Raw genomic sequence first — 19,178 nt, 5'->3', positions numbered from 1 at the left:
CAGTATTTGTCTCCTACTTAAGGTTGCCATCTATCTATAATCCAAGACTTACCAAGTTATTTAAACGAAGAGACCCTTTCCAAGGTTGTATCATTGTATATGAGAGCAGGAATTAATGTCCTATTCTTACGAAAGTTTACTGACTGCATTTCTTTTCATTTCTTAAGATTTAATTCCATTTTTTGTGTAGCGGCAAAATCAATCATCTTCCTAACATTTTCTGGTGAACTTTCAAGTTGCGATCCTGAGATATGGGCGCTGATCATGAGTGACTGTGTAAGGTCTACATCATTGGCGTTATCGTTGGTACAGACGTTCGTATCGGTGGAACTGTTATCAGAACGATTAAACACTGTTTGCAAACCATTAATAAAGGCGATGAATGCTTTTGGGCCAATGCAACTACCTTGGGGCACTCCTCCATTGATCGAACAACATGAATAAAGTTGACTACCAAACCTTAAATATGAGCCGAGCCAACTAACAAGTCCAGGACGTACCCCAATATCGCAACACTTACCCAATAAAACATTATTGTCATTTAGATCAAACGCTAAACGGAAGTCCAAAAACACAATTCTTATTACTTGTTGTGGCAGATCTAACGCTTTATTCCATTGCTGCATGCATGCATTGCGACTAAATTGTTAAATTATATAGCTATAATTCAACTTTTGATTCGAAATCGCTTGCCGTTCTCCGTCAAGAAAATTCACAAATCGCAGTCAACGAGACACGTGGTTTTTGCTGCATGCATGCACTTCGACTGAATTGTTAAATTCTAGCTATAATTCAACTTTTGATTCGAAATCGCTTGCCGTTCTCTCAAGAAAATTCACAAATCGCAGTCAACGAGACACGTGGTTTTTGTCATTTGACTCGAATAACAACAACACTCTAGCTTGCGACATTAAACGCCTCGGAATTAACTCGCCACTCGTTCACGGCTGCACGCAGTGAAAGAAATTCTTATCTAAGTTTTTTATCCACAGTTGCCATAAATTGTCATGATAGATTTTATATTACTATAATCTTTTCTGAAAATGCTTGATTCTATGTCCATCTTTTTTAGGAAATTTCAAACTTAGTCAGCCCTTTGCCATTGCTCAGATGCATTGCCCATTTTGCCTTATGAGATATCACTTTCCTGCTAGTCATGCTCTATTGAACTAGTACTTTTTGTGATTTGATTTCTTATTTTTTTTCTGTTAAAATATGGTTACACTAACAGTACTAATTAGGGGGCGGGTTGGAAATGGAACCCCCTATATTTAACTTTCTATAATAATAGCCAGTTCAAAAACTTCAACCAAAATGCGCATGGTGTCAAAATCAAACTACCACAGAAGTATTTCATAATTATTATGCAGCACTTATTGTGCAATATATTTCTTCATTGATATTTACTAAAATGGTTGCTACGGTAGCCTAGAGTCCAAGGTTATACGACGCATTTTGCTCGCATCGAATTTATTGCATCTATTTACAATATAAAAATTTGTTCCACAACATCACGTAAAATCGGGCAGTAATTTCCTTGGCTGTAACTTCGTGTCCTAGAAAATACTTATATATACTGTTTCAGTGCTTATAGAACTTGCTTCCCCAGTTCCGAATGTAATCTTTGGTGAGCCATGAACATAAATATATAGACGCTGGAATCCACAAAGAACAAAAACATACCAACGAAGCCAAATATCTATAAACCGAAAATTAAAGTTTTAAGTTGACTAAATTAAAATTTACAGCCCTATGCTGCCTTTTGTGTTTATTTTTTGAGAAATGCAACTGGCAGAACATAGCAGAACCAATGGTATAGGGACCTCAAAAAGCTATATGGGTAATGCGAACAATTTTTCCTACACATCAATATTCAGCTGTAACATGATGCTTGTTAATTATTACATAGTATTTAAAACACGAGAGGGAGCGTTTTACATATGATAAAACGCGAGTTCGAGTGTTTTGAATTACTTTAAATACGCCGCATTGTTGTCGACCAATAAATTTGCTTATTGACAAATTATATACTGTGCCATCCTAATTAGCATTCATAGTACTTTACCACGTATAAAGCCAAAACATATGACTTCTTATAGGGTCGATTTTATGCTTAGGCTAAAATGAGTAGTTTTGAATTACATTAATTCATCATGTTTCTGGTTATTTGAGACATAATTTACACATCCAATATGACTCTCGTGACTCAAAGTCAATGACGAAAAAAAAACGTAAAGACATTGCGTTATCACAATTAAGGAATTCACTGAGCCTGACCCACTTTTAACCACCTGTTTGTTACGTATATGAATTTCTAGGTGTTTATAATAATGAACACATCTTTAGGAAAATTCATTTCAAATCTTCATAAAATTTGTGTGTTCATTTTCACTAGAAATATTTTCCCCACTCTTAAATCTCTGGAAACCAAATTAAAGCCAGTTTTCTCCAAGTACCGTGAAATACTTTTAACCTCGTTTTTCAAATTTTTGGTTTTTTAATCCTATTGCTTTTAATTAAATTTTCCTTTTCTTTTCTTTGGTGAAAGAGCAACGGTTTTAAAATATATACGAGTTACTTCACAAACAGTGAAACTTGAAGATTCAAATGCAAGAAAACTAATGGTTAACTGAAAATTTACAGTAATACCCGGCTAATATTGTAACAAATTTGTACAGAAGAATACATATGCTTTTGCCTATGGAAAATCAGCCTGCTTTTAAGTAACATTTTACATACGCAACTTGTTTACCAAAATTCTAAATCTCCGGTAAATGGCTGATCGATTAACCTAGAGAACAAACTAATATCTGTTTTCAACTTTCGTAGTAGATTAAGGTCAGGGACAATCAATTTTACAGCATTATATATACGGACCTCTCCTAGTACCAGTCCTCTGCATCCTCGGCTACCTGCTCCAATTCTTTCATCATAGTAAAATCCATTTAGTGTGGATCCAGCATTTCTCGAATCAAGGTCACTAACAGTTTTTGCAATCATAATCGAAGAGACAAACAACATTATCGTCCAAATGACGTGGATTTCGGCTATCTAAATGATATGATGAATATATTGTAGTTAACATGAGCAATAAGAATTAAATCAGATATAAAACATCTTATTTTGCGTGTGGCAGGCTCAGGTTATAGTAGTCTAATTATTAGAATATGGTTGTGGATTTAGTAATTTTGGGAGAGGGTATAAGATTATAGTATAGTCTAATTGATTAGAAAATGGTTGTGGATTTAGTAATTTTAGAAGAGTTGATATTGGCAATCGTCACTCAGAGAGGGATAGGGGTTTAAGAAGGAGGGACAAGAAGGTATTTTGTGAACGGACTTTATGGATAAATTTGTCGTCAACTCTATGGTACCCCTTTTATTGAATATTGAATAATCCCTAACAGTCACAATAAAAAACCAGAGCACAAGATGAATAGTAGCGAACAACGTTTAGGCTTAAAAGTTATTCTGTACGCGCTCAGATCGTATATATACAGCCTCGTACCCAGGCGCTTTAATAGTAAAATATATAATGTTGCATTCAGTTATAGTATAGAGGTACCCCCGCGCGCTCGCCTTTATTCAACTGACCTCTATACTATAACTGAATGCAACATTATATATTTTACTATTAAAGCGCCTGGGTACGAGGCTGGTATATATATGTGCCGATGAACTTAAAAAAGTTTAGGCCATGTTAGGCGATGTCATATTATAAAATGTTAACGTACTCAAAAACTTTCCATCGTTATTTTTACGATTCAACTTCCTTAATTTATGTCTCGTCTATAAACTGATATTTGAACGAACAGGATGCTGAATGCTTGAATAATAAAAATTTTCGACAGGCTGTTCCTCATTCCTCGAATTGGCGACGCCAACGGTCTACATAATTCTAAGAATATTTAATATCAATTTGAAATATTATATCATACATGTATTCATTTTGTTCTTTCATTGAATCTTATATCGACTCAAATAGCAGTATATCTTCCATACGTAATCGCTACTAGCAATTCCAGCAATTGTCTGCTTGACTGCTTGTCCAGCAGTGGTGAATAAAAAGAGTCTTTAAACTCTTTATTTCAATTTTGGTTTCCTAGTTTGCTAGTTTGCCAGCGGAACATAGAATCACAAAGAAATCTCTGATATTTTTTTAGACATGTCAAAAACTTCCTAACCTTAAGTAGCCTTATAATTGTCGCGTAAACAACCACAAGTTTCATTTCAGCACGAAGGGTCGTAGGGCAAAGATTCCGCCTGCAACATGTTTGATATAATTTTTATTTTACTAACACTAATCGTGATAGTTTACAAAATCCTTTTACCAAAGAACTCCCAATTCTATCGCCATGGGTCGTTCGCTCCCGTCCGTGGAAATAGCCAAGCTCTGTGGTATGTTGACGGCAAGGATTACATGTCCGCTGTGGCCGATGCTATCGAGGCAGCCAAGACAGAAATCTTGATAACCGACTGGCAAATGAATCCTGAAATATTTATGAAGAGACCCGACTCTGGAGTCGACGGCTTGTATTGGCGACTCGACAAAATGCTGTTGAGAAAGGCTGACGAGGGTGTTCGAGTGAAAATTCTATTGTACCACGAGATACAACTAGCTGTAGATCTCGGAAGCAAGCATGTCGAGAAACTACTTGATAAGCATGAGAAAATCGAAGTTCATCGCCATCCCGATATCATCACTAATGCCCTAAACCTTTTCCGCTGGAGTCATCATGAAAAGCTGGTAATTGTTGATCGAGATATAGCGTTTGTTGGTGGTATTGATCTATGTTATGGTCGTTGGGACACTCATAAACATGAACTGATGGATAATTACCCCACGCATTCGGCTTTAGTTGGAACCCAGGCATCGGACAATCAAGGTAAACCATTCAGTCCTAATCGCTATGCCCGATGGATTGGAAAGGATTACAAAAATACGTTTTGCAACAAGGATAAAAAAACGGACTGGGATAAACCTTTGAAAGGTTACCGCGGCGTTGAAAGGAATGCAATTCCCCGTATGCCTTGGCATGATGTAAGTTGTGCGTTCATTGGAAAGGCTGTACTTGACTCTGTGACCCACTTTACAGACAGATACAATAACGCAACTAAGAAGATTTGGTGGGCGAAATATTTGGGCTGGTCTCACGAGTTCTTGAGAATAACTGCTCACCATGTAAGGCAACGTGTAACAAAGAAGACAAGCAGAGTAGGAGCACACGTGTTCAATTCCGGTGGACACCAAGTGAATATTCAATTCCTGAGATCCGTCGCTGACTGGTCAGCTGGTATGGAACACGAAGCTTCCATACATTGTGCCTATGTGGATGCGATAAAGAATGCTCAACACTTTATTTATATTGAGAATCAGTTTTTCATTTCATCACAAAACGGTTCCTGGGGAAAAGTTCAAAACGAGATCCAGTCAGCGCTTGTTGAAAGAATTGTCCGCGCCTATAAAGCCAACGAGGACTTTCACGTTATGATCGTTATTCCACTTAAACCTGAATTCCATGGCGATTGGGATGACAATGACGGGGATGGAAAGGCTTTGCGAACAGTGACGTTCTGGGTCGAGGCGACTCTCTACCGTGGAGAGGACTCGCTCATTAGTAAACTCGACAGAGAAAATATTTCAAAAGAAGTTGCGATGAAGTACTTCTCTGTATTCAGCCTGCGTCAATATGATCTAATAGGAACACATTTCGTCACTGAAATTGTGTATGTACACAGTAAAATCATGATAGTCGATGATCGTTTGGTAATTATTGGATCCGCCAATATCAATGATCGTAGCATGCTAGGGGACCGCGATTCTGAAGTCGCAGTTATGATTGAAGATTTGGAATTCCTTGATGGTAAAATGAATGGTGTACGTTTCATGATGGGGAAATTTGCTCATAGCTTGAGGTGTGATCTACTTAAAGAGCATCTGGGAGTATTTGGGGATGATGAGGGGGATATAAGCATCGATGATCCACTGGGCAACAATTCTATTGAAGATATACGTGATCGCGCAGAAATGAATAATTCCATGTTTCTAAAAGTGTTTGGTTCGGACGTACTTCGTAGGGAGAATACCGATTCTTTGTCGCGTGAAAATACGAAAAGTGTTCAAGATATTCTGGAACAGATAAAGGGAAATCTGGTGGCTTATCCTCCTCTGGCAAGAGAGCTAAAACCCTCAAAGATAGATAAGACGAAGATATTCCGTTTATAAGGTTTCATAACTTCATTTTATTATCCGACTGACCATGCACCCAGAGGCAGTGGCGTAGCCAGCCTGACGATTTAGTCCTACTATGCAATATATATATTATTATCATTAATCATTTCTTATATCATCATTATTCATTTTAGAATCATCATTATTCATTTTAGAAAAGAAGCATTCATTTTGAACTCAGCAACAACACACAGAGGAAAATTAAACTTACAAGTACAGTTTTCAATAATATTATATCGGTTAGTTTTTTAATGCAAATAGCAGACATCTCAATTATATAGCATAGTCTGAGTTAAGATAGAATGGTGAATGTATATATGATACTGTTATATACGGTAGCATAGTGCACAGTCTCCGCTCGTCCCCGAAATCAAAGGGCAATGGGGACAGCTGCCCCCGCTGCGACCACCTCAGCCTTGATAATTATCATATGACGCGGTTAAACTGAATATTTGAAAAATCGCATAATGTATATAATTTACCAATCTCGTTTAATCAAGTATCCGCAAGTGACTAAAAGTGTAGTTTGTGAACGAATAAATCTTTCTCTAAAATCTTCAGCAGATCGTTCTACTGCAATAAAAAATATCATTTTGTACTCGTTGTGAATTTCTACATATTATGATTACAACATTATTTTTATATCACATATTTCCTCAGTATTTCTTCTGTATAATATGAGCAGAATTCAGGGTCTCCACTTTCCAGGGTCGCCATATTTCATGGAAATTTTTTATATAAAGGCAAGTGAAATGGAATTTTTTATGGAAATGAAAACTTATAAAAATTCTCATCAACATTTTCTTTCTACATTTCAGCATTTCCTTTCTTCAATTAAAATCATAGAGGTCAATGAGACTTTTTAGATTACGATTTGCGATGAAAATCTACTTTGTTAAGTTTGTTTATGTTTGCGGATTTTGCGCTGAAATAAGATACATTCGTTTTGCTTGTTATTCATTAACTACTGATACTGGATACGTAACTTAGAAAATCGCCCTTGAGTTAGGTAGTGCACCATCTTGAAGGGTAGGAATTTTCTATTTAATTATAAAACAATACTAATTCCTAATAGCCGGAAACTCTGAAACGTTTTGATGTCAAATATTTCGACATGGATAACCACGCTGTTTCAATGGTCAATTGCTTGTCCTATATGTAAAGTTTCCAGCATGTTTGGCGCTCATATACAAACATCAAACAATATAACCATGCTATGGTTATAATGTAAAATATTTTGAAATGGATAACCACGCTGTTTTAATGGTCAAATGCTTGTCCAATGTAAAGTTTCCAGCATGTTTGGCGCTCATATACAAACATTAAACAATATAACCATGCTTTGGTTATGATGTCAAATATTTTTACATGGATAACCACGCTGTTTTAATGGTCAAATGCTTGTCCAATGTAAAGTTTCCAGCATGTTTGGCGCTCATATACAAACATTAAACAATATAACCATGCTTTGGTTATGATGTCAAATATTTTGACATAGATAACCACGCTGTTTTAAAGGTCATATGTTTGTCCAATGTAAAGTTTCCAGCATGTTTGGCGCTCATATACAAACATTAAACAATATAACCATGCTTTGGTTATGAATTATGATGTCAAATATTTTGACATGGATAACCACGCTGTTTTAATGGTCAAATGCTTGTCCAATGTAAAGTTTCCAGCATGTTTGGCGCTCATATACAAACATTAAACAATATAACCATGCTATGGTTATGAAGTCAAATATTTTGATATGGATAACCACGCTGTTTTAGTGGTCAAATGCTTGTCATGTGTAAAGTTGCAAGCATGTTTCGTGCTCAAACACAAACATCAAACAATATAACCATGTTTTGGTCATGATGTCAAATATTTTGACATTGATAAACATGCACGCCTATCAGTCATAGTCACTGGGCTTAGTCCAGTGGTGAAGGCAATAGTCTCGTAACTTTCAGGTCGGTGATTTGAATGAGACGAATATATTTTCATTGTGACTTTGAAAAGGAATTTAGATTAAAATAAATAATGTAGCCTTTAACACCAAGTGCTGATGCTCTGGTATAGCTAATCCTTTTATGCTAATTAGTAATTTGCAGACATGCGTCGTGCATGTGCGCGTACTATCTTTAATGATCTTTACGTTTGTGATGTGTGCACGTGGTTATTCCCCCACAATGTGCACTATTGCATTAAATCAACAAAATTTTAAATGTTCTTTATTCACTTCATTTCCTAACTAAATCAACCTGCTTTAGCTTATAGTAAATGCAGTGAGCGAAAAGGAACACTTTCCGGTTATTAAACATACTTAAATGCTATTGGAAAACGATAAAGAGTCAAATTTAGAATAAAGAAACCCCGCGCAGTCGCAGGGAACGAATAATAATACCACAATCACCACATACAGCAATGTCTGATATACAAAGCCTGGAGTCGCATCCACTGCGTGGCCCGGCAATCTATCGTTTCTCGCTCTCTTGTTCTGTTTCGAGGAAAGAGGCTCCTCTTCCAAGTTTCACTATGGCGACGTAGTTGTTGGCTTCTCGCATGTCTTAAGCGGAAGGATTAAATTGCGAAAGGAATGTTGTAGAGTTATTAACGGAGTAGAGTTATTTAATTTTTGTTGCCTGATATTGGAGTACAATTTCAGCCTGGAAATGAGTTGCGAATGTTGAAACATTCTAATGAATCTACAAAATGAAATACTATTTTCCTGAAATTTCAATTTGTGACCTGTGAAATCAGACATGACTTCATTGACCGTAAACAACGCACCGTGACTATTAGCTTCACCTGGGGCACATATAACTAGCTTATGGTAAGGTGATATTCCTTTGCTCAAGGGATTCCATATACCTGTGATATTTTAGCGTCAACACAAATGGTTGATATTAGGTTAAAGCTGCGAATATATAAGGTACAGTTATGAGCGTTTTAGACAAGAACATAAATCCTCATCATCAAAATAAACTCTTTGAGATCATTAATTTATGTACAATCCTTCGAAAAAAAGTTTAATAAAGTAAAATAGTGTCGCATTTCGCCGCAAGTTCTGCTGGTCTAGTGTTGAAGGCCATGTTCTCCCATGTCCCAAACCTGGGTTTCGAGTCCGGCGAAACATGTCCGTTTTTCATTATGTCTTTCCAGACAAGGATAAAGTAAATCAACTAACCATATCATTCAGCACATAATCTCGTAGTCCTGAAGACAATGGCCCCCAATTGGCAAGTCGATGGTTCGAATCCAAGTATGCTATTTTTTCATTAAGTCCTTCGTGAAAAGGATAAAGTAAATCAAATAACCATATCCATTCAGGACATGAGCTGGTAGTCCACTGGTGAAGACAATGGTCGTGAAAAGGGTAAAGTAAATTAAATAAGCTTAGCCGTTTAGCAGAAGATCTTGTAGTCTAGTGGCGAAGGCAATGTTCCCCAAGTGGTAAACCGATGGTTCGAATCTTGTCATAGCCGTTTTTCATTATGAACTTCGTGAAAAGGATAGAGTAAATGAAATAACCATAGCCTTTCAGCACAAGATCTTGTAGTCTAGTGGCGAAGACAATCGTCTCCCAAGTGGTAAATCGGTGGTTCGAATCCTACCATAACTGTTTTTCATTATGAACTTCGTGAAAAGGATGAAGTAAATTAAATAACCATAGCCGCTCAGCCCAAGATCTTCTAGTGTTGTGGCGAAGACAATGGTTTCACAAGTGGTAAATCGATGGTTCGAATCCTACCATAACCGTTTTTCATTATGAACTTCGTGAAAAGGATGAAGTAAATAAATAACCATAACAATTCAGCGCAAGCTCTAGTAGTGCTGTGGTCAAGATGTTAGCCTAATGTGTTGACAATCAAAGGTTCGAATCTCGTTTTGGATGAAAATTTTCGTTATTAATAAAACGTGGTAAGGTTATGGTGAATAAATTGGTGTAGGCTTCCAACAATCACCAGTTAGCCTTGTGGTAAAGTCGTGGACTATCAAGTACAAGACCGAGGTATCAAGAACGGGATGGTACGTTTCTCATGGCGGTAAAAGAAAAAAAAATGGTAGGTATGTTGCTCCGGGGAGGTTTATACTCGGTTAATCTTTGGAAATTAAAGTTAATCTTTAGGGAAATCATTGGATAGATAGGGTGAATGAGGGGTATATGAGTACAAAAAGACTTAGTAATTGGGCGGCGGCCTCGGCCCCCGGAGCAAGGGGGAAGGGTATAGGTGAGAAAACAGTATATAAAATGTTTAAGTCTTTTTGTACTCATTTAAACCTCTTTACCCCTATTTATCCTCCAATTTACTCCTATCTATCCCTAATTTTTCCTATCCTCACATATCCCTAACTATCCCCTAACACAATTAAATGTTTGAAGAAAGCTCGTTTTGAAAGTCGGGAAAGGCGGGGGAAAGAGAACCCCCCTCAGTCTACTTCTCGCCCAAGGCGAGGGCATATTCGCCCTCTCGCTCTACTCCTTTCACACTCACAAATTCTCACTTTATTACCTTGTTCTTTTTCGGTTGATCCAGGACTTGAACCATCGACTGTATACTTGGTAGTTCACCGTCTTCACCACTACACCGTCACTTCTTGTGGTGAAAGCCTACAGCTTTTTATTTTACTTAATCCTCTTTTGGAAGGATCTTTGATGAAATAGAAGAAAAAAACATTCCCATCTTGGGCTCGAACCTCCGCCTTTAAACTCGTAGAGCACTGCCTTCGCCAGTAGACCGCAACGAGCTTGCAGTGAAAGACTATACCTTTGAATACCTTTTGGGTGGGATCTCAAATGTACTAACAATTTAAATGAGTTCCCTTTAAAGACAATGTTCATGATTTTTTTTCTCGTCTAAAACCCACACAACTGTGTCTTATTCGTAGCTTGTAACCTAATATTAACCATTTGTGTTGTCGCTACTCGCTAAAATATCACACTGACATATAGTTATGAAGTGTCCATCTTTCTGCAAGTTAGTTATATGCGGCGCAAGTGAAGCTAACGGTTACGGTGCGATTGTTTTGTATTTTTAATGAAGTGAAGTCAAAGTAAAGTACAAGAATTAACAATGCATTTCAAAATAGGTTTAAAAGAAAAAAAGTACAAGATTTAAGAATAGCCGAATTCATATTAGTGACGGGAAACTCATCTTAGAAAAGATGAGGTAAAAACCCATCTGAATATGAATTGGGATATGGATAAATTTATACGTATGATGGGTCGGGTATTGAGTAATCATTACGATAATAATTTTGTTTATTTTCGCTTAGCCTTGTTCCGTCCTTGACCGTGCTGATATTTTACAAACTCGTCTGATTTATCCGTCTAAATGCATGCGAATTTAAAACGAGTTTCTGTTCCAGACGGGATCCAGTCTAAGCTTACCCGTCTGTTAAGACGGCAAAGTTAGACAGGAAAATTCGGACGAGAAACCCGTCTGTGATTCACATCAGACGAGTTTCCCGTCTTCGATGAGTTTCCCGTCTTTAATATGAATTCGGGTAATGTATATGACGCGTATAGTCACGAGGCAACAAGCATTACATCTGAAATCGCAAATGAAGCAAGGTTACTAGCTGGTTTACTAGCAAGTATAACTCGTCGATTATAAATACGCGAAGAAAAAAAGTTTTCTTCAAAAGCGCAATTTCCCACCCGCGGTAACAAACAAACAAACAGCAGCTCAACAACATTACAGCCACGATTCATAATTATTTCATTTAAAAGTTCTTCGAACTTTTATCGGCAAACGATGTGGTCGTCAAGCCGTTGTTAAGACGTTGGTCTCTTGAGTCCAAAGCTTCAAGTATTAGATTAGCGTATTTTATAATCGACGAAACTCGTCTGATGTGAATGACAGACGGGTTTCTCGTCCGAATTTTTCCGTCTAACTTTGCCGTTTTAACAGACGGGTAAGCTTAGATTGGATCCCGTCTGGAACAGAAACTCGTTTTAAATTCGCATGCATTTAGACGGATAAATCAGACGAGTTTGTAAAATATCAGCACGGTCAAGGACGGAACAAGGCTAAGCGAAATTAAACAAAATTATGATCGTAATTATTACTGATTACCAGACCCATCATACGTATAAATTTATCCATATCCCAATTCATATTCCGACTTTTTTACCTCATCTTTTCTGAGATGAGTTTCCCGTCACTAATATGATCAATTTGGCTATTCTTAATTCTTCTTTGATGGGTTTCCCGTCTTCGACGAGTTTCCCGTGATCGATGAGTTTGCCGTCCCTAATATGAATTCGGCTATTCTTAATTCTTGTACCTTTTTTCTTTTAAACCTATTTTGAAATGCATTGTTAATTCTTGTACTTTACTTTGACTTCACTTCATTAAAAATACAAAACAATCGCACCGTAACCGTTAGCTTCACTTGCGCCGCATATAAATAACTTGCGGAAAGATGGACACTTCATAACTATATATGTCAGTGTGATATTTTAGCGAGTAGCGACAACACAAATAGTTAATATTAGGTTACAAGCTACGAATAAGACAAAGTTGTGTGCGTTTTAGATGAGAAAAAAAATCATGAACATTGTCATTAAAGGGAACTGATTTAAATTGTTAGTACATTTGAGATCTCACCCAAAAGGTATTCAAAGGTATAGTCTTTCACTGCAAGCTCGTGCGGTCTACTGGCGAAGGCAGTGCTCTACGAGTTTAAAGGCGGAGGTTCGAGTCCCAGATGGGAATGTTTTTTCTTCTATTTCATCAAAGATCCTTCCAAAAGAGGATTAAGTAAAATAAAAAGCTGTAGGCTTTCACCACAAGAAGTGATGGTGTAGTGGTGAAGACTGTGAACTACCAAGTATACAGTCGATGGTTCAAGTCCTGGATCAACCGAAAAAGAACAAGGTAATAAAGTGAGAATTTGTGAGTGTCAGAGGAGTAGAGCGAGAGGGCGAATATGCCCTCGCCTTGGGCGAGGAGTAGACTGAGGGGGGTTCTCTTTCCCCCGCCTTTCCCGACTTTCAAAACGAGCTTTCTTCAAACATTTAATTGTGTTAGGGGATAGTTAGGGATATGTGAGGATAGGAAAAATTAGGGATAGATAGGAATAAATTGGAGGATAAATAGGGGTAAAGAGGTTTAAATGAGTACTAAAAGACTTAAACATTTTATATACTGTTTTCTCACCTATACCCTTCCCCCTTTCTCCGGGGGCCGAGGCCGCCGCCCAATACATTTTATATACTGTTTTCTCACCTATACCCTTCCCCCTTTCTCCGGGGGCCGAGGCCGCCGCTCAATTACTAAGTCTTTTTGTACTCATATACCCCTCATTCACCCTATCTATCCAATGATTTCCCTAAAGATTAACTTTAATTTCCAAAGATTAACCGAGTATAAACCTCCCCGGAGCAACATACCTACCATTTTTTTTTTTCTTTTACCGCCATGAGAAACGTACCATCCAGTTCTTGATACCTCGGTCTTGTACTTGATAGTCCACGACTTTACCACAAGGCTAACTGGTGATTGTTGGAAGCCTACACCAACTTATTCTCCATAACCTTACCATGTAATATTAATAACGAAAATTTCCACCTAAAACGAGATTCGAACCTTCGACTGTCGACACATGAGACCAATGTCTTGACCACTAGACGACGAGATCCTCTGCTGAACGGTTATGATTATTTAATTGACTATATCCTTTTCACGAAGTTCATAATGAAAAACGGTTATGGTAGGATTCGAACCTTCGAATTACTACTTGGAAGATTATTGTCTTCGCCACTAGACTACAAGATCGTGTGCTGAAAGGCTATGGTTATTTCATTTACTTTATCCTTTTCACGAAGTTCATAATGAAAAACGGTTATGACAAGATTCGAACCATCGGTTTACCACTTGGGGAACATTGCCTTCGCCACTAGACTAAAAGATCTTCTGCTGAACGGCTAAGCTTATTTAATTTACTTTATCCTTTTCACGAAGGACATAATGAAAAATTGGCATATTTGGATTTGAACCATCGACTTGGCAATTGGGAGATGATTGTCTTCACCACTGGACTACAAGCTCATGTGCTGAATGGATGTGGTTAGTTGATTTACTTTATCCTTGTCTGGGAAGACATCATGAAAAACGGACATGCTTGGACCCGAACCCCAGGTTTGAAACATGGGAGAGCACTGCCTTAACCACCCTAGAACAGCAGAACTTCAGGCGAATTGCTACACAATTTCATTTTACTCAACCTTTTTTCGAAGGATTTTACAAACATTTATATCGGTTAACTATGATAATGACAACTTATTCTCTTGTCTAAAACGCATAAAACTATAAGCTAGTTTTATGCGGCACAGGTGAAGCTAATGGTTACGGTGCGATTGTTTCGTATTTTTGATGAAGTCAAGTCTGATTTCACAGGTCACAAATTAAAATTTGTGGAAAATGGTAATTTAGATTCATTATAATGTTTTAATATTTGCCACTTATTTCACAGCTGAAATTGTACTCCAAATCTCAAAAAAACTGCACTGTCTTCCATTAACTTCAAAATTTCAGCCAAAATGGTAAGGGTGTAATTCATTTTCAGCATGTTAAAACATTTCAGAAAATTTTCGAAAATCGTCAATGTTGGCCAAAATAGTAAGGATCGTTTTAAGGTGGAAAAAGTGGAAAACCTTGAAATAACGTGGAAAAACTCGTCCTGCGGCCGGGCTCGTTTTCCAACCGAGTATTTCTCGTTCTCCCAAACTCCCACAAGTGTTTCTAAAACTGTATAGAAAAACTGGAAAAAAATGTTTTCTGGATTTTTTATAATATAACTCGATAAAAAGATTTTGTACAAATATTAAAATTTGATTCAATTACAAATTCTCATTACATAACTTCGCTTGTCAAATTCGGCGGGAAAAGTCCCGTGTTTCCATACAGGTATAGAAACACGCTTCTCGACCAATCAGTACGCGCGTACTATAAATATTATATTATAACACATCTTAGAAAATTTTAGAAAATTTTAGAAAAATAAGAAAATCATTAATTTTGAAAGTGAATAATCAATATTAATTGTTGGCATTATTATAGTGTGTCCTGTGTTCTGTGACCAACTTTTGTATAGCATGCACATATAATATCACATGCATGCTCAGTCCAATTTATATTAAGCCAGATTGATTATCACTGACCCTCACTAACTGCTTCTCCCGGCAATATTGTCTCAATAAACTGATAACTGGGCCCCCGAACTGTCCGTTTTTAATACAACGCGCTAATATCGCGGCATATCATTAACATTCCAAAAGTTGCTCCCCCACTAATAGAATGTTTTGCTGCGCAGAATATATGCGCAGAACGGACTTTACATCATCTTTAAAGATCGTATTATTTAGAACAAACGTCAAAAATATATTATTTTCCATTCGGCATGTAAAACTAAATGCGCTCTACAGACTATTTTTGGATTTAGGAAACAAGAATAAAATAAAATTGCCACAGCTAGAAGGAGTATAAGAAAGTTAGTATAACTGCAAAGTTTAGTTGCGCACTTTTGTAAAATACGGAAATTACAGCTATTTTTGTATATTTATGTATTACGTGCGGAAATGTATACTTACTAAACGACTTCCGCTAACTTTCTCTTGCCACTCTGTGCCATGTAGCAAAAACGCAATTATGACGATTATCATACCAACGGACGTTGTAAACATAAAAAACTCCAATCTTGCCTGATACCCAAAGTCGTAGGGATCTGGAAACACGTTTTCATCTTCTCTACGTGTTTTGTTCACATTATACCCGACACTTGCTGTCGCAATCAAAAGGATAATCTATGAAAAAACGACTGAGGTCACATATGGCATACTTTAAAATGTCTCAATGCCTGTCACTGGCCGGATTTATGATAATACAGTTGACTTTCACTCTAGCACATGTAAGAACGAATGAATATTCGGGTTTATGTAAATGTTTTTTGGATTTCCTTGCATAATTAAATTAGATCATGAAGGCAAATTCCAAGTTCTCTGATTGTTTTCTTATCGGTCTACTAGTGGTGGAGAAAGTTAATTTAAGGAAAAAAAACGCTCCATGTAGTACTTACAAATTCTGTGATCTTTACCACAATGATAGCTATCTTGGAAAGTTTCATAGGTGATCTGAAAATTAAGAAAGTGGATGATGTAGTTTATTAGTATTATTTGTGCCAAAAAAATAAGAATACAAAGAATATCACAGCTGCATGAATCAGTTTATATAATTGTATTAGTTACTTCAAGAACCTATATAGAAGATGTCGTTTGTATATCAGAATATTATATCTCGATCGGTTGGAATGGAAAATGGAATGGAAAAACTTTAAATTTATTAAAGTTCTGGTGCATGACGCGGAACCCCCTTCCTTACATCACTTTTTATGTCTATTTTAGGCACTCCCGTTGTTATAGTCGGGTTTTAAATCGCTCCAAAATTGCCTGTTGTTCAGTATATATCTATATAGCCTTGTTTAAACCTCATTATAAAAATCACTATTCGGTGAATAGCGCTACCACCGGATAGTGCCGGATTCCAGCCTTTCCAGGTCAGTAGCTAATATATAAATACTGTATTTGAAAATATACTTTCCTAGTAAAATTGACGCATTTTTTGATATAGTATAAAGGCTTTTATTCGAATTTGCCCAGTCAATGAAGTTCGTCAGCTGTACAGTTTGTCATTTTTAAGCGATTTTAGTCGGCTGAATGCAATCGGAAAATATCAAAAAAATAGTTTATTATTTGCCGATTAGAATCAGCCGACTAAATCATACGACAAAATTTCGTATGATTTTAGTTCGTGGCGCGCCTAGCTTAAGATTAAATGAATGTACTGTTAAACTTAAGTTAAAGTTAGATGAATGGACTGTTAAAGTTAAATGAATGTACTGTTAAAGAACTTAAAGTTAAATAAATGTACTGTTACAGTTAAATGAATATACTGTTAAAGTTAAATGTATGTTACCCTGGCCTGAGCTGTATTTTATAGTTCGGTGATATCATATCGTACTATATACTCAGATCAAATCAGTGACGCTTTTCATATACTATATACTATACTATATACATATACTATATATACATATACTATATACATATACTATATACTATACTATATACATATACTATATACTATACTATATACATATACTATATACTATACTATATACATATACTATATACTATACTATATACATATACTATATACAGCTGTTCGCATGTTATGCTGCAAATTAACCGAAAAGTGAACCACTGGCACTGATTAATCTAATCCGTTTGGTACTATATTGGGGAATTTGCATGGATTGCATGGATGGCATGCATGCCATTCACTTAATGGTGTCAACAAAAAATGGTTCAACTGACCACCGAACAAGAGTCATATCTAAATAGTTGAGCATAAGCCTAAACTTATTATCAAAATTATAAACGCCTGCTAGTGCTAGTATATATATAATTGTCTAATTGTCGACTGACGAGTCTAATTGTCTTTCCGTTTGAGCTTCTAAACTACGCGAGAACCAAATAGATATTCTCCTAAAGTACATGCTTTAACTTAGTTAAAATTTAGTTTGAGTATAGATTATATAATTACAGGTTTCTTGGAAAGATGACATAGTGTCCCGGAATCAAGACTTCGAGTTCGACTTTGACAGCGATGGCAACTAATATATCGCAATAGTCCATTAATTTCAATATAGTTATCAGTAAAGACTAAAGTGTCATATTCGTAGTAAAGTTTTACAACGGCAAATATTGCAACGATTGTTTTATTCGATCAAGCAATATACACGGCACGAGCTAGTGCAGCTGTCTTTCATTTAGTCTACTAAATTGTCAAAATTTGACCGAGGACAACAACTGTTTACTATTGACCAACTCCTGTTAACTCGATTTCTCCTGTTATAACTCGATTTCTCCTGTTATAACTCGACTGAAATAAATGCCATTTTTCTACCTCACAGGCAGGGCAGATATACACATAAATATATTGATTCGTAAACTTGACATATATAGTTTGCATGTTGATTTAGCATAAAAGCTCTATTCAAACGTACACAACTTGTATCACTCTCCTAAGATTGTAAACCGGTTATTCTTTCATGAACATCTTCGAAGTGCCCATATATGCATGGCTTTATATTTTGTGATAATTTAAATGTTTATGCATGGTTTAAGCCAATATATTTATACCTTAGATTTAACGAGTTTTGTTGATCCATTGACACCTATCCATGTCCATGACTTCAAATTTCTCCATCAGTTTATCGTTTTCCATATGTCGAGATATACAAAAGTTAAAAGGTAAACATAACTGAGCGATGATATCCCTAAGAGAAAATTAGCTACTCGAAACAATCGAACTTCACTTCCTTTTATTGAAATTTATTGAAATTACTTAGCTTAAGAGTACTTAGCTTCATGCATATATGTCGAGAGTAGCCAAAACGGGATTGCGGAAGCTGACGAAGTCGACCATGATCAGTAATTTGACCTGATCAGATTTTGAATTGAATGAATCTGCATAGAAAGAAGCAAGAAATTCATGCAGCGTTCAATTTTACTGCGCATCGCGGAAATGCTGCTGAACCCAGAACCCCCGTTTTATAAAGCCCCGTTTACACTGCACTCAATTTATTGGCACGGCTAAAATCTTATTGTCAAAATTGTCTCAAAATTGGAAGCATTGTCAAAATTAGCAATTTATATCAATAACACAAACACGATGTCGATGCATGTACGTGTCCGAAGTGAATTTTGATCCAACAAAGTTGATGTGAATAGACCTGAACACTAGGCGAAAGCTTATTTTCATTACAGCCCGGTCATTCGTTTTAGGGTGGGTTTCAAAATACAGAGAAATAGTTCGCTTGCGAAATATGTGAATATTTGCTTTTGAATTATACCCATGCATGCAGTGTTAAATTGTTTGTGTAGGGAGATC

At 36.5% G+C, this 19,178-nt stretch overlaps 1 protein-coding gene across 1 annotated transcript; it reads right to left on the bottom strand.

The window, feature by feature from the left end:
• Nucleotides 1-1,351: 1,351 nt before the first annotated feature.
• LOC114523230 lies at nt 1,352-18,756 on the bottom strand. The gene is made up of 5 exons (XM_028544099.1): nt 18,428-18,756; nt 16,303-16,357; nt 15,818-16,030; nt 2,878-3,051; nt 1,352-1,699 (listed from the first exon to the last, which is right to left on the bottom strand). Exons 1-5 carry the CDS (start codon nt 18,454-18,456, stop codon nt 1,589-1,591), a joined length of 582 nt encoding a protein of 193 aa, XP_028399900.1. The 5' UTR covers nt 18,457-18,756; the 3' UTR covers nt 1,352-1,588.
• Between the last annotated feature and the right edge of the window lie 422 nt (nt 18,757-19,178).

Source organism: Dendronephthya gigantea, unplaced genomic scaffold (assembly GCF_004324835.1).
Source record: "Dendronephthya gigantea isolate DGI-Jeju-01 unplaced genomic scaffold, DenGig_1.0 000000F, whole genome shotgun sequence".
Taxonomy (NCBI): domain Eukaryota; kingdom Metazoa; phylum Cnidaria; class Anthozoa; order Malacalcyonacea; family Nephtheidae; genus Dendronephthya; species Dendronephthya gigantea.
This window is presented reverse-complemented; position numbering and strand designations above follow the sequence as displayed.